Source organism: Vipera ursinii (genome assembly GCF_947247035.1).
Source record: "Vipera ursinii genome assembly, chromosome: 6".
In the NCBI taxonomy this organism is placed as follows: Eukaryota; Metazoa; Chordata; class Lepidosauria; order Squamata; family Viperidae; genus Vipera; species Vipera ursinii.
In genome coordinates this window covers 4348690-4370031 of record NC_139515.1, presented here as the reverse complement: position 1 = coordinate 4370031, position 21342 = coordinate 4348690, and the positions used below count along the sequence as shown (strand labels likewise).

Genomic DNA, 21342 nt, shown 5'->3' with positions numbered 1-21342 from the left:
TTGAGCAATCTGACCTGGTCTGATGGGTTAGGGTTGGGGTTTTAATACGTCTTAATTATTGTTTTAACCTTGGGCATTTATTTAATTCGCTTTTAACTTTTGTATCCTGTTTTGTATTTACTGCCCTGTACACCGCCCTGAGTCCTTCGGGAGAAGGGCGGTATAAAAATATAATAAATAAATAAATAAATAAAATGTTAGAATCCTATGCAGGTAGTCCTCGACTTACGACCACAATGGAGTCCAGCATTTCCATTGCTAAGCAAGACAGTTGTTAAGTGAGCTTTGGCCTATTTGCTATCTTTCTGCCGCAGTTGTTAAGTGAATCCTGCGGTCGTTAAGCAAATCTTGCTGCCCCCATTGATTTTGCTTGTCAGAAGCTGGCTGCCAACCCTCATAAATACATGCCGGTTGCCAAAGTCACTTGATCCCATGACTGTGGGGGTGTTGCAGCAGTGGTTAAATGGGAGAAGCGGGTCATAAGTCACTTTTTCAGTGTCACTGCAACTTCAAAGGGTCACTAAACAAACGGTTGTAAGTCAAGGATTATCTGTATAAGCCTTAGGACGTGTGTACTTGAATTACTTTGTGGGAAGTCAGCCCCTCACCCCCCCACCCCCAAGAAAGAAATATTTTGGAGAATATTAAAAGGCAGAATATTCTATTTTCCCAAAAGATCTTAAAAAGGCAGAAACACACACACACACACACACACACCCAAATCTCTCTGCCCCAAACAGAAACCAGGTCTGCAGAAATGCAGATGTGATCATCTTGTCAGCAAGATCCCTAGAATCAACAATCCCTCACCCCCAAAAATCCAACAGTCATCAGCCACAATCCCAGAGAAGCAGGATTTGACCTTTGGGACATAATAGGATTAACCCACCACCATCAGAATACCGGAAAGGCACACTCAGACTCAGGTCCAAGTTCATGCCACGGGAAGAACTCCAAACAAAAGCCCAAGAAGGTATAAAAACCCACCACTCCCTACTTGTGGTCAGTTTTTCCAGAGCCATCTTTCTGTCTGGCTCTCCTCTTCAATAAACTACAAGCTTTTTTCTAAAGCAGTCGCCATTTTGTTTATTCCCAGCTTGGACTGGACCCTGATGAAGATTTTTATTTCAACAACTTCTTGCATCAAAACTGTTCTCCAGGAATCCTGGTATTAAAAGTGGCTCCCAAGTGCCCTTGTCTTGCCCTTTTTAATTTTCTTTAAAAACGTATGCATTAAAAAGCTCATTTTTGTTTGTTGTACAAAAGAAAAAGCAAACGCAAATAATAATTATAATCATTGGGGAAGTGTTTGGCATCTTCCTTTGCATGAAGGCCTGTCCTAAGTAACTTAAGATAAAGATTTGTTTTGCCCCGAAGGACCTCCTTAATACAAGAAATGTGATTCTTAAAACAAGAACTAAAGGAGTATAAAAGTAAAACTCGGATTAGAGATAGGATGTGCATTGCAAAATAAAATTTATTCACTTCTTTTTGAAGCATTTTTGCAGATCATTGAGAATCTGCCCCTCTGGATAATTGTTCTGATTATTTCTAGTTTTAAAAGCTGGGGGTTTTTTTTGTTGTACACTTATACAGCAGAAGCATCTGAAATCAGACCAGCTCTGTATCCCAGAATAGTTGTATTTTCTATAACATAATTCATTTTAGAGTCAGCTGAATAAACAGGTAGCATTTTTAAATACTGAATTAGCAATAACAGAATCTTGACTTCTTTGCAAGCAGAACACAGCACAGAACAAAGTCACTGAACTATTAAAGTCAAAACATAATGGAGAAAGAGGGTTAGGGTTGTTAGAACAATTAACCAGAGGAACTACCTGCCTCCAGAAGCTGTGAATGCTCCAACACTGGAAGTTTTCAAGAAGAGACTGGACAGCCATTTGTCTGAAATGGTATAGGGTTTCCTGCCTGAGCAGGGGGTTGGACTAGATGACCTCCAAGATCCCTTCCAACTTTACTATTATGATTATGTCCAATGCAGTTTCATTTATTTTTAGAGCAATGAATTTTAGAGCCTATACTAGATTCTTAAGCGTTAGAAGGAAGTTGGAAAGGAATGGTCCATGATGTCTGAATGTTACTTAAACCCATCTAAACAAAAGCACATCAAAACTTATTGCTCATTGGCACGGAATGGTACATTATTCATGTATGAATTGTGCTAGTAGACCATTAAAAAAAAATTCTAACTTGTGTTGGACGGCTTAAATAAAATAGGACCGAGAAGATTTTTATCTGGCTTACGTCTGTAAATGTTTATTTCTGTACAGTGACAAGGAGCGTCACGTAGCTCTGATGCCATCTCAAAAGGATGTCACTGTGGCAAAAAAAAAAAAAATTAGAAAATGGCAAAATAAAATTATCGAGGCCTTTCCAGGCCTTCAGGATTCAGAAAGAAATAAGGAGACCGAATAAAGGATGTTAACATGATGAAGTAAATAAATAAATAAAGTCCCTCCTCAGACTAAATGCGGGAGGTTTCCACTGTTCGTTTTTCAATTAAAGGAGCTGGCAAAAAATCAGAACAAAGTCGCAATAAAAATTAGCATAAACCAATTGCAGTTCATATCTATCTATCTATCTATCTATCTATCTATCTATCTATCTATCTATCTATCTATCTATCTATCTATCTATCTAATCTATCTATCTATCATCTATCTATCTATCTATCATCTATTTATCATCTATTTATCCTGTATCTGTCCACCCATCCTCTATCATCTAGCTATAAATCATATCTCTCTCTCTCTCTCTCTCTCTCTCTAACAGATGAAAAGGGAAGCTGAGAAGGAGCTAGAGATAGCTAAGAGGGGAAGGAATAGGAAAATAGCTAAAGTATCCAAGAAAAAAAAATGAACACAAGCCATAGGACCAATACTTGCACGCTACATGCTGCTCAGAGTTACACTGTTTGTGTTGTTTCTTGTCAGATTTAATCCAATTTATAACAGTTTACGGCAAGAGTTGCTTAGTTGCAAGGGTTGATCCGCTGTTTGGTTTTGCTGTTTCCTATCGGTAAGATAAATACTGTACATTCATTAGATTCTGTCCAACACAACCAAAGACAGGATGGCAGAATTAAGAATCAGCGAGGATTAGTCAAACGCCAACTATATACAATCGTCTTCTGCAATCGGAGGCCCTGAAGATTCCACTTCTGTAATTCTCAGTCAACGGACCCTGTCTTTTTCATTCAGGCAAAATGCGAACTTAAAAGCTCCAGTTAAAATGGAAAATACTGTATTACTACATCTGTTTTATCGGATTCATTAAACTGCCCATTATAAGTGATTAGTTGTCTCGTATGATCATTTTCACTGAAATTCAGCACCCGTGCTATTTTTAAGTAGAGGCGCACGATGAATAACACGTGTTACTACTGCCAGCTGAAACATTTTATGGTCTTGTCACCAAATGAGACACAGGTAGTCCTCGGCTTAACAACCACAACTGGGCCTAAAATTTCTGTTGCTAAGGGAGACATTTGTTAAAGTGAATTTTGCCCCATTTTACCACCGTTCTTGATGCAGTTCTTAAGTGAAGCACTGCAGTTGTTAAGTTAGCAACACGGTTGTGAGGTAAATCTGGCTTCCCCCGTTGACTTTGCTTGTCAGAAGGTCGCAAAAGGGGATCACGTGACCCCTGAGACACCACAACCGTCATAAGTACATGCCAGTTTCCAAGCATCTGAATTTTGATCATGAGACCATGGGGATGCTGCCATGGTCATGAGTTGTTTTAACTTCGAACCGTCACTAAGGGAGCTGACTAGCTTTCAGGCCCAAAACTAAGAATGACATGTGATTTTTTCCAAGCTGGTGTTTTTTATTGCTTTCATACTTATAAACAATCATCTTGCCAGACTGACTCTACTATCTGTGAACTATTATGGAGAGGCTGTCTTCACCCTCTTTCTCAAAACGTAAAATCTGGACTAAGTTTGCCTCTTACTCCTCCGGGATGTAATCCTTCCCTCCTGGAAATCCAACTTACTACATGCCGCCACAGAATTATTCAACAATAATTCCTTTTTAACTGGCTGGGAATTAGCAACATAGCTTAATTTTATTTAGCAACACTGCTGAACGGTTGACTAATCAAGGCAATAATTTTCCCTTTCTGCAATAATCTGCTTGCAAGACAAGAAAAAGACAATTTGCTAAATACAACTTATGTATGGTATGGTGTTCTTCAGCATTCCTTCAAAGTAGCATCATTCGCTAAGGGCCGTTCATTCTGAAGAAATGTCACAACCGAAGATAATTGACGCCCATGTTGTTATTCAAGTAGATGGTGTTTACTAATCAGATCCAGCAGAGGGAGCGCTAATCAAATAATAATGAAATTCATTCCAGCGTAACTGTTGTATAAATATCTCTGTCCGTAGATTTTATCCTGTTTCAAAAGCCAGTACATGCCGTTTGTTATTGGGTAAAATAGCTGAATCACAGACGCACGACAAACATTCTATATTCAAAAGTATTTATTAATTTTGTGCATTGTAAATTTCACAATTCAGAGGTACCATAAAAAAAGAGGCCTCGTTAAAAAGACAGAACGTTAACGATCGGGAGCCGGGCGTGGCACACAAAACGTCTTTCTCGGCAAGGGAGAATATTTTCAAGATTTGTTTTTCGTTTGACTCCTGCTCCAAAACCATAATGTGCAGACGGGATTACAACGCCCTCAAAATAAAACGTAGGGTGCGCGCGCAGACATATACATACACATACCAAAATAAGAATGCCTCAAGCTCACTGAATTTGTAGTACAAATGATTAAATGAAGCTCACTAAAAATCACAAACAGGAAAGTTGATCTAAGTGGATCCGCTTTGGGCTAGCTAAAACATGTGAAACCGCTTGCTTTCTTTTCGTTCAGTATCACGTCATTTGGGTTCCCAAAGCTACAGGTAAATCTTCTTTGCCTCTGGTTTCCAAGATCCCTTTTAACCGAGATGTAGGATTGAATTTTAGGTTTTGCCAATCAGGTAAGTCCTCCAATATCGTGCTTCTCCACAAGATCATCCAAACCCCATTTTACGACCTTTCTTACCCCGGTTGTTAAATGAATCACTGCGGTTGTTAAGTGAATCTGGCTTTCCCCGTTGACTTTGCCTGTCAGAAGGTCGCAAAAGGGGATCGACATGACGCCCGAGACGCTGCGACTCTCACAAACGTGAGTCAGTGGCCAAGCGTCTGGATTTTCATCACGTGATCCGTGGGCATGCTGCAATGGTTGTTCAGTTTGAAAAACGGTCAAACCTGCTCATTGGAACACCCTGAAGGAGGTGGGATGCCCGTTTTGTTGCGTGGTGAGATGCTGGCTGCAAGCAGGCTGCTTCCAGACCAACATCCAAGATGGAAGCCTGGTTTTCTACTCCAGCTTGAGAACATCACTTCAAAATCCAGCGTGCCCTTTGGCACCGTCAACTCCTTCGTGCAACAGATTAGCAGGCCGTGCAAACTCAACTCGTTTGTCATCGCCAACAGAGCCGAAGTGTGGACTGAACTCAAGACCTGCAATCTGTGGATTGCCGGTAAGCTGAGCTTTCGTGACGTTGACCCAGCTAGCCGTGAATGGCTCCTTAGGCGTTTCCCTGCCTGTATTTGTGGGGCATCCCACTGAGAAGAAGCCTGCTCCTGCCAAAGCATGGACAAGCATAGCGGGCACCTTTGTAAGGCTCACAAAACTCTGAACCACATCCTACGAGTCGGTGAGTACGATGACAACGTTCAGCTATCTGCGCGCCCAAACGGGATTGTCCACCACCTTCGGCAACTCTTGCCCAAGGACTGTGTGCATCTCTGGGTTGAAACCATACACAACTGGGTCTGGTGATCAAGGCCCCAGGCTAGAAGCCAAGAGACGGTGAGTTCTAGTCCTGCCTTAGCCATGAAAGCTGGCTGGGTGACTTTGGGCCAGTCACTCTATCTCAGCTCAGCTCCCCTCACAAGGTTTGTCAGGAGTTCGATTCTGACCGGCTCAAGGCTGACTCAGCCTTCCATCCTGTATGATATATATTATATAATACTAATAATACTGTCGGGTAAGAACTTTCCTGTACCGATCGCTAACTATTAAATATACTGTTGCATTAACATCCATTGTGTTTGATAGCTAATGCCATTTTCTCCTCTAGCCAGGAAAGAAAGAAACTCCGTGCCGTCTCTTTTAAACACTCTTTTTTGTTGTTGAAAGAACACGCATTAACCTATTTCCCCCCCCCCCCCCCCAAGGAAGACTGAAACAGCTGCTTCTTCCCTTCATGGTGATTTCGAACCAACCTAGTTAAATTTTGGCACGACAGGCTGACTGGCCAGAGTCAGAAGCGAAAGTGAAGAGGCCACCGTTACTATATAGGTAATCCTTGATATACGATCGCAACTGAAGCCTAACTTTCCGTGGCGAAGCAAAACCGTCGCTGAGTGAGTTTTGCCCCAACTTATGACATTTTTGCCAGAGTTCTTAAGGGAATCACTGTAGTTCTTAACATGGCTGTTAAGTGGATCCTGCTTCCCCATTGACTTTGCCTGTCAGAAGGCCGCCAAAGGGGATCGCGTGACACCCCCCCCCGGGACGCTGCAACCGTCATAAGTACAGGTCAGTTGCCAAGCATCCAAAATTTGATCACGTGACCATGGAGAAGCACAATGGTTTTGAAGTGGGGAAAATGGACACAGGTCCCATTTTTCCAGTGCCGTTGTAACTTTGAACAACCTCTAAATGAACTGCTGTTAATTTGAGGACCGCCTGTGCATATATGCACCTAGATAAAAGGAGGCGCCTAGCTGGACCATGGCACCTAGCTGAGTTTGGATCATCTCAAAAATCTAAATGGGAAGGACAGTATTTGGATAGGAAACCCCCCCACCTATGAAGAACCAGGGCTGTGGGCTAAATAAGAAAGTGAAGAACAGCCCCAAAAGGCAACCAAGATCAACCTTCCATATTGCTACCAAGCAAACAAAAATGCAGGAAGGGTGTAGCTGTGAAATCACCAGGAGTTTTGCTCAATTCAAGTGAGACTGTGTCTGTTAAAATGGGACAGTGAGCCTGTGGGTGGATAAAGTTTCGCCTTTTAACCAGCGCACAGGTCAACAATTGTTCTCAGGAAGTGAAAACAGCACATACACAGTTAAGATACAACAGCAAGAAACTATACAGCATCATCATAAAAAAAAAAAACCTTCCCAAATTCTGGAAGGCGTGTACGGCGTCCTTCACACAAGACAAAATGAAATCTTATAAAACAGTGAGGTGTAAAAAAAGGACCAAAATCGGACAGACTAAGACCAGACGTAGGTCATAAAAGTTTACCTAGAACACAAGGCCATGCTTTTATCGTTTGGAGGACTTTTTCAAATACGCTGTTTTGTTCTTCTTCTTTTTTTTTTTTTTTTACAAATGCCACCTTGCGTACCGGTGCAACCGGTTAGCAAATCAAAAATACGTACCGCCTAATCTTTCCTAGCCTGCCTTCGTGCACTCTAATCACCTGAACCTATCGTGTTCATTCGACATGTGGACAAAACGAAGTGTATTTCTGCCGTTATCTGTTTCTGGGTGTTTGGAGAAACCGTAATCAAACTGGGAGAGTTTTGATCAACAAAACCTCTGCCAATCCAGTAAATCTGGGTTTTCTTTCTGAAAAACTGCACCTGCCATTTGCTAAAAGAAAGGGAGATTTTATTCCCGAACCTGTCGATTTCAGGAAGGATAAAATAAAAAGCAAGATAAAATTAAAAGCCCTGACAAGCTTTCAGATAGGTTTTCGACTGCAGTACTGCGCGTCTGGCGCTTCTTAAATGAAATGTCCCAAAGGCGCTTTTTTTCAAAAGGCAACTGTCCTCGAAGAAGTTTCGTTTCTCATCTGAGAAGCTTCTTCAGCTCAGTCAGAACTGAAGAATCTTCTCGGAGGAGAAGCGAAACGCCTTCGAGGAAAAACAAGGATGTCCAGTTGCCTTTTGAAAACAAGCGTGACCTGGACGGTTGAGAATCTCCATAGACACGTAGACGAAATGCTTGTAAGTGATTTACAAAAGCCGTTGCCCTTTTTCAAAAGCGAAAAAGGCTTCTAAATCTACAACATTGTGCAGGTGGTCCTCGACATACAGCCACCACTGAGCTCCAAATTTAGGCTGTTAGGTGAGTTTGGCCCCGTTTTATGACTTGTCTTGCCACACGGGCGTTACGCGAATCACTGCGGTTGCTAAGCTAGTAGAACAGGTGTTAAAATGACTCTGGCATCCCCGTGACTTTGCTCGTCAGAAGGGACACTGCAACCGTCATAAATGTGAGTCGGTTGACAAGCAAAACGAAGGTAAACCCCGTTGAGGCTGCAACGGTCGTTAAGTGTGGAAAATGATCACAAGTCACTTTTTCCCAGTGCCTTTGTAACTTGGAACGTTCCCTGAATGAACTGTTGTAAGCTGAGGACCACCTGTAGGGTGGAAGTTGTACATTGCCACCGAAGGCTTATGAAACCAACGTTATTGGAAAGGGGAAATGCTGGTGGACCAATTGCTTTTAAGGGCCCACTGAATAACCTCTCTTTTCCACCTGCCGATAGATCTGAACGACTTTGTGCAAAAAAAAAAAAAAGGCAAATAAATTTGGGACAGGGGAGGGAAGAAATCCGAGCCCCTGTAAAATCAAGAACAATGCTTAGCATCTATAGGAAGATTAAGATGTAGATTCAGTGGACTAACCACTACTGTGCTATTTGTCGGACACAGGTTGCGCGCCTCCGTACTTCACGCACTGGGCTCAGAAATATCCATGTTTGTTCCAAAGAGGGCAACCAGCTGTTCTTCATAGTTTGCAATGTTCCTTTTCATAATTTCCATGCAAGGTCCCAGAAGCCTTTCAAAAGCTTGTACGTCCATAACTGAAATGTTAAAGAGAGAGAAATTACATGCAGGTTACACGGGGACGGTAAATTATTTCTAGGGACAAATTTTCTTCTGTGAAATTGTTTTAAGGAAGGCACGCTTTGACCATGTCAATTGGAAAATTAACGAGCGAAGCCAAGTATAAAAACAGATACGCCTGGCTTTCCTGGGCACCTGGCTGCATCGGGTCCATCTTTCCAATGAAATCTCCCCCCGCAAGCCGAGAGCAAGCTCTAGATCAGAAGGAAAAACTTCTGATCTCCGTGGGAAAAGAGCAGAGCCTGGGGGCGGAGTCAAGAGAGGAATAAGCCTAGAATCATTACGTTGCCACAAATGCTCCTAGTCCAAGCCGCCTTGAATTCCTCTGACTTTTATTTAGCATCAATTCAGGGCTGATCACTAGACTAGATTCTTGTGAACAGGCTTGAGCAATAAATCATCTTAACTGGAACTTAACTTACGGTCCTGATTTTTCACGTCTGACAATATCAAAAAAAAAAGGGGGGGCAATTAGGTCATGTTTTTCGAAGTTTTCGAGAGAAACAGTGTCAAAGATGATGATCAAAATTAAGGTGTTTATCAGTTATAGGCGCCTTTCTCCAATGTCCAAAAACTGAATAGAGATAAACCATGCTGGGCATGAACAGGATCTGCCCCTCCTAACTTCAATCTATTTCTTTAAAGAAAAATGTTGTCTTCCTTTGCAGTAAAGAAGTTAAAGGAGTTGAGGGAAGTCCAGAAAAGTTATGACATTCGGATCTATAATGGGAAGGGATTATATTACAGGTAGTCCTTGATTTATGGCCACCACTGAGCCCAAAATTTATGTTGCTAAGTGAGACAATGAAGTGAGTTTTGCCCCATTTTACGACCGTCCTTGCCACGGTTGTTAAGTGAATCACTGCAGCTGTTAAGTTAGTAACACAGTTATTAAGTGAATCTGTCTGTTGACTTTGCTTGTCAGAAGGTCGCAAAAGGAGATCCCGGGACACAGCAACCGTCATAAACGTGAACAAGTTGCCAAGCATCTGAAATTTTGATCAGGTGACCCTGGGGACGCTGCAACGGTTGTACGGGCGATAAACGGTCACAAGTCATTTTTTTCAGGGACGTTGTAACTTCAAAGTCATCAAATGAATTGTTTTGAGTCGAGGACTGCCTGCACATTGAAAAGATATCCTGCTAAATGAAAAACGCCTTATTCTGTTTGCTATGAAACAAACTAAGCTTCAGTTTGGGATTTGGGATAGGTAAAGAAGTCACAGGTAAACTTTCTTCCAGTTGAACGCAATAAATAGTTTGTCAACAGAGGGTTTTGAAATTTTAATCCTGTCTTCTTCTTGTTCTACCTGTTAACTATTTTGTCATTCATATAATATAGTACAGAGTCTCCAATCTTTCCGAGCTCACAGCCTGGAGGGAAGGAGAGCAAGTTTCAGATTGGTACACGCACATGCGCATAAACCTGGCCCTTTTATGACTTGTGGACTTCAACTCCCAGAATTCCTCAGCCAGGCACGCAAACAGTGTACCACGTGTGCTGGCGCGCCACTAACGGCCCCGTTCGTGCATGCACAAATGGGCTATGTGCACCCACCCGGTGCTAGCAGCCCCATTCATGCCCGTGTGCATGCACAAATGGGACTGTGGGTGCTAGTGCACATCGGCCAACCATTTCCGTAGACGGCTGGCCAAGAGGCCTTGGCCCAGTGGTGGGCCGTGGCCCATCGGTTGGGGATTCCTGATATTAGTAGTTAAAAGATAGCTTAATAATTTGCAAATAGGATTTTAAAAATGCTGGGCCTGTTTTGTACGGGGAGGGGAACTAATATTGTTGTGATATATTTATCAATATTCAACTGCGGGGGGCGGATAAGATGTGTATATTATATGTGTGTCTTTTTTAATGCGCTTTTTTCAATGTCTTCTTTATTTTGTTTGTTTCTGTAAAAACTTCTTTTTTTGGACTTTTGTACGGAGGGGTTTTTTTAATTTAAAAAAAAGCTGAAGAAGAAAAAAGAAAGAAAGAAAGAAACTTAAGTTCCAAAATATAAGCACTGTCCCTTACTTAAGCATTTGACTGTCCCAAGCGCGAAGGCTGAGGCCGCTCGGGGTTTGTTCGTCACCAGGGCCAATTCACCAAAATACTGTCCTCTGGTATAGCGGGCGATTTCCACCGCTTCGATTCCATCTATGTCTTGTTTGCCCTGGGAAGTAAGAAAAAAAAAGATCTCAACATTTCTCCCCATAAAGCCAAGCTGCAATTCATTTTATTATCTGATTAACAAAATCCAGTCTTTATTAACGCATGATTTTATTCACCCTAACTTCAGTCAACTGAAAAAACCTTTTCATACTTTCTTTAAGAGATGGTAGGAACGGCTGCTGGAATTGGGGATGTCTAGTTTAATGAAGAGAAGGACGAGGGGTGACATGATAGCAGTCTTCCAGTATCTCAGGGGCTGCCCCAAAGAAGAAGGAGTCAAGCCATTCTCCAAAGGATCTGAAGGCAGGAGAAGAAGCGACGGATGGAAACTAACCAAGGAGAGAAACAACCTAGAACTAAGGAGAAACTTCCTGACAGAACAATTAACCAGTGGAACCACCTGCCTCCAGAAGCAGTGAATGCTCCAACACTGGAAGTTTTTAAGAAGAGACTGGACAGCCAATTGTCTGAAATAGTATAGGGTTTCCTGCCTGAGCAGGGGGTTGGACTAGATGACCTCCAAGGTCCCTTCCAACTTTACTATTATGATTATGATTACCTTTCTTTTCATCGTAATCTTCACTTCTCCGGATTCGACAATAAAGAAACAGTCAGCCGTGTCTCCCTACAAACAAAATTGAGAATTACAAAAAAAAAAACAACAACAACAACAACCATAAAGACATTGGTTTAGTAGTTCCAGAGTTGTTGTTCTTGTAAGTAGAAACTTTTTTAAAAAAAATCCCCCAATCAATCAATCAGTCAATCTCAGAAATGGTAGAAATAAAATAATAGTAATATTATTCTAGGCACTTGAAGAAATTTAGCGGGCACTGAATAAAAAGTAGCCACACCTTCTTTACAGTCATTTGCTAATTATTTTTAAGATTTGTGAAAAGAGAAATACAGTTTGCTTTGTATAGCCCAGAGGTAGGCAACCCTGGCTCTTTTATGACTCATGGACTTCAACTCCCAGAATTCCTGAGCCGGCATGGCTCAGCTTGGAAACCTGTCTCTTTTCCCTCAGCATGGCTGGCTCAGGAATTCTGGGAGTTGAAGTCCACAAGTCATAAAGCGGCCTAGGCCTAGGCCAGAGGTAGGCAACCCTGGCTCTTTTATGACTCATGGACTTCAACTCCCAGAATTCCTGAGCCAGCATGGCTCAGCTTGGAAACCTCTCCCTTTCCCCTCAGCGTGGCTGGCTCAGGAATTCTGGGAGTTGAAGTCCACAAGTCATAAAGCGGCCTAGGCCTAGGCCAGGGGTAGGCAACCTTGGCACTTTTATGACTCGTGGACTTCAACTCTCAGAATTCCTGAGCCAGCCACGCTGAGGGGAAAGGGAGAGGTTTCCAAGCTGAGCCATGCTGGCTGAGGAATTCTGGGAGTTGAAGTCCACAAGGCATAAAAGAGCCAAGTTTGAAAACCCCTGCTTTAATACCTCTTAACTCAAGAGAGTTAGAATAAGCTATCTTCTGAAAATCCAGGTGTTAGGAAATGCTACCCTCGTTATCTCTTTTGGAAAAGGGAGGGAGGGGGAGAAAGAAAAAGGGAAGAGAAGAAAAGCTTTTGATCGCTCTTTTCCGGGTGAAAAAATGGTATACCATCTGAGCTACAGCTTATCAAAATAAAAACGTTGTTGTTGTTGTTCAGTCGCTAAGTCTTTGTGACCCCCCCATAGGCCACAGAAGAGAAGATTGCACATGGCAATGAGGCGACTATGGGACTGTCAGGCATGAAAAGACCAGGTTCACACATGAAGGTTCAATTAAAGCAGGGGTCCCCAACCCCCCCCCCCCCCCAGTCCGTGGACCAGTACCGGGCCACAGCATGCCAGCAACCGGTCTGCAGAAACAAGCAAAGCCCCATCCGCGGGATGCAGGCAGCACACAAAACCACGCCCCTCCAGTCCACGAGAAAACCTCTCTACGGAACCGGTCCCCGGTGCCCAAAAGGTTGGGGACCTCTGAATTAAACTGATTTACTGTTAAAACAGCCTACACGCAGGAATCTTCTCAACTAACAGCATCTGTTTGGCGTTAGGTAAGGGTCCATGGAATTCAAAGGAGGCTGGACTTAGTTCGCTTGTGGCTATGTAGGGATTCTAGGCTGATGTCTCTTTTGACTCCGCTCCCAGATTCTGCCACTACTTCTCCCACACTAACCACTGTAATTGTGAGCTGCTTGCCAAGCTCTCAGATCACAATCACGTGACCCACAAGGATGCTGCAACAGCTGGTATTTCAAGGGCTGGCCATAAGTCTCCTTCATTCAGCCCCGTCGTAAATTTGAACAGATGCTGGTCGTGATCCAAGGACTAACTGTAATCACCCAAAATTTCAATTCTGAATGCAACCAACTTTTTTTCAGCGATGTATTTTTCCCCAATCCCATTTGTTTTGCTTCAGAAAATCTTTTATAATAACAAGCCACTGTGCTTTTAAATACCTGGAGTTAACAGAATAATAAACATATACATAGAACAATTAAGTAATTACCTGAGCAATTATTTGTTCCCCATCTTTATATATTTTGGTGCCTATCACGTCCACCACTTTCAAACGTTCGGAAAGCTTAAACAGAAAATATATTATGTCAATATAGAGACAAACATATTGTTTGATATCCTCTCAAAATTGTAATGGAAAGTGTCATGTTCGCTCTTTTATACTGTTGTAGTCTTAATTTGTTTGAGCTGTGAAATAGATTTTGGGGTGCGTGTGTCTTTTTACATTAGTTTTGAATTTCATCCTAAATCCAACTTCGGAACTCATGTTGCAACAGATCTAGTCACAGTAATATACTTAAGAGACTATTTAGAAAAATATTTAAGACATGAGATGGCAAAATTGGACTACAGCACTGATATTTTCTATTTAGGAAATGAAGGAGAAATGCAGTTAAGACACCATTTGTGACCAGCAAAGTCAAAGCAATTTAGTTGAAAAAAAAAAAGTACCGTTTATTCTTTTTGGTAGAAATTACTCTAAAAGAAATACGTGCATGTTTTTGCAATTATTATTGGAATTTAGCAACTGAAAAACAAAACTGTGCAAGTTTCTAAGAGAAAGGGCAGGCTGTACAACATTCCCCAGAATGATGTAGTTTAGCATATATTTAGATACATGCTAAACATATTTTATGCATGAGAATCAAGACCTATCTATGTCTATACAGGTACAGCATTGAAAAAAGTGACTTATGACCATTTTTCACACATATGACCATTGCAGCATACCCACATGATCAAAATTCAGACGCTTGGCAACTGAATCATATTTATGACGGTTGCCGTGTCCCGGAGTCATGTTATCCCTTCTTGCGACCTTCTGACAAGCAAAGTCAATGGGGGAAGCCAGATTCACTTAGCAACCGTGTTACTAACTTAACAAATGCAGTGATTTGCTTAACAACTGTAGCAAGATAAGTCATAAACTGGCGTAAAATTCACTTAACGAATGTCTCGCTTAGCAATATAAATGTTGGGCTGAATTATGGTCGTTATGTCAAGGACTATCTGTAGTTACAACCTCCAGAGATTCAAGGGATAAAACCAGGAGTAACTACTCTGTCTCAGTTAGCCCTCGAGGATAAAAACAGGTGTGATTTACAAAGGCAAGTTCGTTTTCCTTCACAAACAACGTAACTTAACTAAATGAAGGTCAGTTATCTTAGAAAATCTGTAAGTGCACATATGACATTATTGTTTGATATCATTCTGCACAAAGTGACTGAAATAACTCTAGTAAGCCACACTTACTTCTAAAGATTTAAGGAAGGGCAATGACTCAATGAAATTTTCATACATTCTTCTCTTCTTTGCGTTGTTTTTCACGATGATCCTTCGAAATGTTACTCTGTCCTAAAAAATGAAAAAATTACAACAAATCATAAAGAGTGCGATGTTCATGACAATGCATGCAGTCTTTTCATTGGCAGAGAATGGGACATGCTCTGGTGTGCTTAGTCAGGAATCGGATGTGTCTTTGCACAAGTGTAAGCTTAACCATGTTTAGTGCAATGTTTTAATTTTCAGGTAAGTGTCAGACTCAAAAAACCTCTAAGACGTAAAAAGAACGACAGAAGGATGATTTTGAAAACACTCAAATACTACCATCTATTTCGCTGGATACTAAACAGGCTTTAGTGTAAATACAGTGGCATCCCAATACTCATAGTTAATTGGTCCCAGGAGGTGCGATGAGTATCAAAAACAGTGAGTATCAAACAATTTTTTTCCTATAAGGAATAATGTAGTGTCACAAGGCAGCCGACACGGACAAATTCTAGCTTGTGCATCAACTACTGAACAAATGATGAGTAACAGGGCAAAATTTTCACATCAAAATGTATCAAGAACCAAATCGGATGAGTTTCAAAACAATTGAGTAACCAAGGTACCATTGCAGAGATTCTCTTAAGTATGTTCCTTTATTGTTCCTCACCTATAGAAAGAAATCTTGCCAAACTAAAGCAGACTGCTTGCACTGTAAAACATATACTCTGGGAACTATTAGGGAGGAGTCATCTTCACCCCCTTTCTCACACACAAGCTGTTAGAAATTCTCTTTATATATAGCACCACGCTTTACTGCTACACTGTTTCACTGTAACAGGAGGTAGATTAGCAGTAAAGCACATGGAGATTGTACTCTTTGTTTGAGCTGTGGTGTTATATAGAAACAGAACTTCTAACACAAGCTACCTTGCACATTCTGCGCAATCAACTCTAGGTATTAATATATTCAAACGGGGTCATCTGCAAGAGAGTAAAAAAAAAACCCTCCCAAAATGGCAAGCACAACTTGGGGTCGAAACTTAACTTCGCCCTTTTTTAGTGCGCTAATGGGGCAGGGTTTTGATGTGGGTAGGGTTTTTGGAATGTCAGTACCATTTTTATAATTCCTTGGTAAGATCACACTTTGAATACTGCATCCAGTTTTGGTCATCACAATATAAAGAGAAGATGTTGAGACTCTAGAAAGGGTGCAGAGAAGAGCAACAAAGATGATCAGGGGCCTGGAGGATAAACATATGAAGAACGGTCGCAGGAATTGGGTATGTCTAGTCCAGGGGTAGGCAACCTTGGCTCTTTTATGACTCGTGGACGTCAGCATGGCTGACTCAGGAATTCTGGGAGTTGAAGTCCACGAGTCATAAAAGAGCCAAGGTTGCCTACCCCAGTCTAGTCTAATGAAGAGAAGGACGAGGGGTGACGTGATAGCAGTCTTCCAATATTTGAGGGGCAGCCACAAAGAAGAGGAGGGGGTCAAGCTATTCTCCAAAGCACCAGAGGGTAGGACAAGCAACAGATGGAAGCTAATCAATAAACTAACCTAGAAGTAAGGAGACATTTCCTGGCAATGGGAAGAATTAATCAGTGGAACTTTGCCTTCAGAAGTTGTGGGTGCTCCAACAATGGAGGTTTTTAAGAAGAGACTGGACAACCCTTTGTCTGAAATAGTATAGGGTTTCCTGACTGAGCAGGAGGTTGGACTAGATGACCTCCATGGTCCCTTCCAGCTCTGTTATTCTGTTGATTGCACTAGTGTGGCTATCATCTTGATTCTGAGACACACACAGAGATCTGGGCTCCTCTGGATTCGAATTCTTCTATAATTTTTCAAACAGGTGAAGATGGCAAAACTCTCCAGTACTTTTGGAGTGATATTTCTTTACAGGCCCTACCAATACATTCAGAAATCTTATATTTATTTTGTCCGCTGATGATGTTACCTAGTTTGGTTAATGAAACATCTGCAAAAAAAAAAAATCAGCAAGCTCGGAGAGCACCAAGGGTCCCCACCAAAAAAATGATCATCTCACCAAACCCCAAATGGCGCCAGGAGAGGTAGCAACAATAGTAGCCGCTCTGGGTGTGTTGTACATTAAAGCCAATTCTCCAAAACTCCCTCGGTTGTCATAGGTGCCGACGCATCTTCCGGCACCCTCGCATTTCACAACGATATTGTAAGTCCCGCTGAAAAGCACAAAATGAAATCCAGCTGTGAGAAAGGCAATAGTTGCATCGCTGAAACGTAATGTATTCCACACAGCCAAACTTCAAGGGAAAAGCTCCCCATAATGAGCTTGTCGATCAGGTTGGCAGTTTGGCGGGTCAAATCCCGAGTGCCGCGTAGCAGAGTGAGCGCCTGTTACTCGTCCCAGCTTCTGCCAACCTAGCAGTTCAAAAGCACGTAAAAATGCAAGTAGAAAAATAGGGACCACTCCGGTGGGAAGGTAACAGCGTTCTGTGCGCCTTTGGCGTCTAGTCATGCCGGCCACATGACCACAGAGACGTCCTCGGACAAGCGCTGGCTCTTCGGCTTTGAAACAGAGATGAGCACCGGCCCCTAGAGTTGGAAACGACTAGCACGCATGTGCGGGGGAACCTTTACCTTTAAGATTTATCACCATGCAGAGAAAGGCAGTCCTCAACTTACGAGTGCCAAGGGAGACCGCAAGTGAGGTGTCATAACTTGGAAAACAGCCGCAAATAACTCAGGGGAAGTCCATCGTAACTTCTTAACCAATTGTTAGAGCAACTGAGCACAGCTTTTACTCCATCACTAGGATCTAAGTGAGGCTCTCTGCATAAGGCAGGGTAGGCAACCTTGGCTCTTTTATGACTCGTGGACTTCAACTCCCAGAATTCCTCAGCAAGCCATGCTGAGGGAAAAGGTAGAGGTTTCCAAGCTGAGCCAAGCTGACTCAGGAATTCTGGGAGTTGAAGTCCACGAGTCATAAAAGGGCCACGGTTGCCTACCCTTGGCCTAGACCTAGGCCGCTTTATGACTTGTGGACTTCAAGTCCCAGAATTCCTGAGCCAGCCATGCTGAGGGGAAAGGGAGAGGCTTCCAAGCTGAGCCATGCTGGCTCAGGAATTCTGGGAGTTGAAGTCCACAAGTCATAAAAGAGCCAAGGTTGCCTACCCCTGGTATAGGGAGTCCTCGCTTTACGAAATCGTTCATTGCTAAGCAAGACAGTTGCTCAATGAGGTTTGCCCCATTTTACAACCTTTCTGGTCGCCATTGTTAAGTGAGTAACAGCGGTTCTTAAGTGAATCTGGCTTCTGACTTTGCTTGGCGAAAGGTCGTAAAAGCGGATCACATGATCCCCGGGGACACTGCAACCGTCATAAATATGAGTCGGTTGCCAAGTGTCTGAATCTTGATCACGTGACCGTGGGGAAAGGCTGTGATGGTGAGAAGTGTGAAAAACTGTCACGTCACTTTTTTCAGTGTCATTGTCGCTTCAAATGGTCACTAAACGGCCTGTGGTAAGTTGAGGACTACCTGTATAACAGAATCTTTTACACCCTGGAGAATCTAGGTAGGGATATTCTGGATCTGTTTTGTATCCTTCCTTCTTGCCCTAGTCCAGGGGTAGGCAACCTCGGCTCTTTTATGACTCATGGACTCCAAATCCCAGAATTCCTGAGTCAGCATAGCTGACTCAGGAATTCTGGGAGTTGAAGTCCATGAGTCATAAAAGAGCCGAGGTTGCCTACCCCTGCCCTAGTCTGAGATTTTACTTACCCACTCTTACCATTTTCATTCGTACTTAATCATTCAGACGTGCTATGAAGTCCTGTATTCAGCAGGAAACTGGAGCTTATCTCAAGGTCTCCTGCTTGAGGTAGGGGGCTGGACTAGAAGACCTCTAAGGTCCCTTCCAACTCCATTATTCTGTTAAATTGGATACTGAGGGTTTGCACATTAGGAGAGGAAGTCTAAAAGAAGCCTGGCCAAGTAAGATTGCTTTTTTGTACATTGGCCAAATAATCTACCAGATTGTGTTCACCGTATTTTTCCCGTTGTCCATTTGATTTTGGCTACGACTAGCCATTTATAATGCAAACAAACTTTTATAATGCAAACAAACTTCCACACCTGGAATACTGCAACCAATTTTGGTCACCATGCTACAAAAAAAAGATGTTGAGACCTTGGAAAAAGTTCAGAGAAGAGCAACTAAGATGACCCAAGGCCTGGAGGCTACAACGTACAAAGAACGGCTGCGGGACTTGGGTTTGGCTAGTCTAAAGAATAGAAGAAATAGGGGAGACATGATAGCAGCGTTCCAGTATTTGAGGGGCTGCCACAAGGAAGAGGGGGTCACGTTATTCTCCAAAGCACCAGAGGGAAGGACGAGAAACAATGGTTGGACGCTGACCAAAGAGAGAAGCAACCTGGAATTAAGGAGAAACTTCCTGACAGTGAGGACAATTAACCAGTGGAACAGTTTTGCCTTCAGACGTTGTGGGCGCTCCATCACTGGAAGTTTTTAAGAAGAGACACTAGACAGTCACTTGTATGAAATGGTATAGGTTCTCCTGCTTGAGCAGGGGGCTGGACTAGAAGACCTCCAAGGTCCCTTCCACTCTGTTCTGTTCTGTTCTATTCTATTCTATTCTATTCTATTCTATTCTATTCTATTCTATTCTATTCTATTCTATTCTATTCTATTCTATTCTATTCTATTCTATTCTGTAATTCTATTCTATTGTATTGTATTGTATTCTATTCTATAATTCTATTCTATTCTGTATTTCCGTTCTATTCTATTCTATATTTCTATTCTATTCTATTCTATTCTATTCTATTCTATTCTATTCTATTCTATTCTATTCTATTCTGTAATTCTATTCTGTTCTGTTCTGTTCTATTCTATTCTATAATTCTATTCTATTCTTTAATTCTATTCTATTCTGTATTTCCATTCTATTTTATTCTATTCTATATTTCTATTCTATTCTATTCTATTCTATTCTATTCTATTCTATTCTATTCTATTCTGTAATTCTATTCTATTCTAATTCTATTCTATTTTACTCTACTCTAAACTGTATTTGACGCAATATTGTAATTTCAGCCTTTGCACACCCAATACCCTAGGAGATACTTACCGATCAATTACATAGAAGTTGTCGCCATCATCTCCTTGATCAATGACGTGCTCTCCCCCTTCGACTAGCTTTTCAAACATGGCATCCAGAACTTGAGACATCTGTTCCTGTGAACCCATCAATTTTATTATTACCATCACCGGCCAGGGAATCAAATCATCAACTTCATCGTTAATCAAGAATATAAGAGCAGGAGGACCACTTTTAACGCTGAAAGATATCTCAAAGGAACATTGGAAATGTAAAAAGTAAAAAAGGGATCTTTTACCATATAGGTATTCCTCAACTTTACGACTGCAACTGAGCCCAACGTTAAAGCACAAATTTTGCCCCTGGGTAGGCAACCTTGGCTCTTTTATGACTCGTGGACTTCAACTCCCAGAATTCCTGAGCCAGCATGGCTCAGCTTGGAAACCTCTCCCTTTCCCCTCAGCGTGGCTGGCTCAGGAATTCTGGGAGTTGAAGTCCACAAGTCATAAAACGGCCTAGGCCTAGGCCAGGGGTAGGCAACCTTGGCTCTTTTATGACTTGTGGACTTCAACTCCCAGAATTAAAGTTCAAAGTTCCAACGGCAGTGAAAAAAGGGACTGATGGCCGACCTTTCCAGCATCCCCACGGTTGTGTGATCAAAATTCAGATGTTTGGCAACTGACTCATATTTACGACGATTGCAGTGTCCCCCGGGGGGGTTACGTGATCCTCTTTGGCGACCTTCCGACAAGCAAAGTCAATGGGGGAAGCCAGGTGATCCTCATTTAACAACTGCGGGGATGCGCTGAACAAATGTGGAAAGAAAAGTCGTAAAATGGGGCAAAACTCACTTAGCGTATTTCACGCTTTTCAACGTAAATTTTGGGTTCAATTGTGGTCGTAAGTTGAGGACTGCCTGTACATAAATTTATTCAGAGAGCTCAAGTTCCTGGACAGCAACTAGGTAGACGAAAGCTGATTTTTTTTAAAAAAAAATGGAAATAAAATAAAATAAATATATCATGCCTTATTTCACCCCATAATTTAAAACCCTTTCCTCCTTGATTCCATGTTGCTTTAGAATATGATATGAACCTAGGAATTTATAGCAACAACACAGAAATAAATATTTAACAAAGAATAGCGTTTCAGAATAAGTTATTTGTAAATATGTGAATTACTCTGTGACCCATTGTTAGTATCTCATTTTATTTTGCTTCTCTCATGTCCCACCTGTAATATTTCTGGAAACAGTAACATTCTAATATTTCTTCACAACCTACATATCTGTATATCTGTATATGTATTGTGTGTGTGTGTGTGTGTGTGTGTGTGTGTGTAAT

At 42.0% G+C, this 21342-nt stretch overlaps 1 protein-coding gene across 1 annotated transcript in view; it reads right to left on the bottom strand.

Annotated features, from left to right (window-relative positions):
* Window positions 1-4495: 4495 nt before the first annotated feature.
* The window catches only part of PRKAR2B (protein kinase cAMP-dependent type II regulatory subunit beta), a 62950-nt gene continuing 46103 nt past the window's right edge, over window positions 4496-21342 (bottom strand). Inside the window, exons 5-11 of the mRNA XM_083366327.1 lie at window positions 20030-20136; window positions 16948-17101; window positions 14882-14983; window positions 13620-13694; window positions 11684-11749; window positions 10987-11125; window positions 4496-8914 (exon numbers count right to left, since the gene is read on the bottom strand). Coding sequence (XP_083222453.1) covers window positions 8781-8914; window positions 10987-11125; window positions 11684-11749; window positions 13620-13694; window positions 14882-14983; window positions 16948-17101; window positions 20030-20136 — 777 coding nt within the window. The 3' untranslated portion in view covers window positions 4496-8780. The remainder of the gene's footprint in view (window positions 8915-10986; window positions 11126-11683; window positions 11750-13619; window positions 13695-14881; window positions 14984-16947; window positions 17102-20029; window positions 20137-21342) is intronic.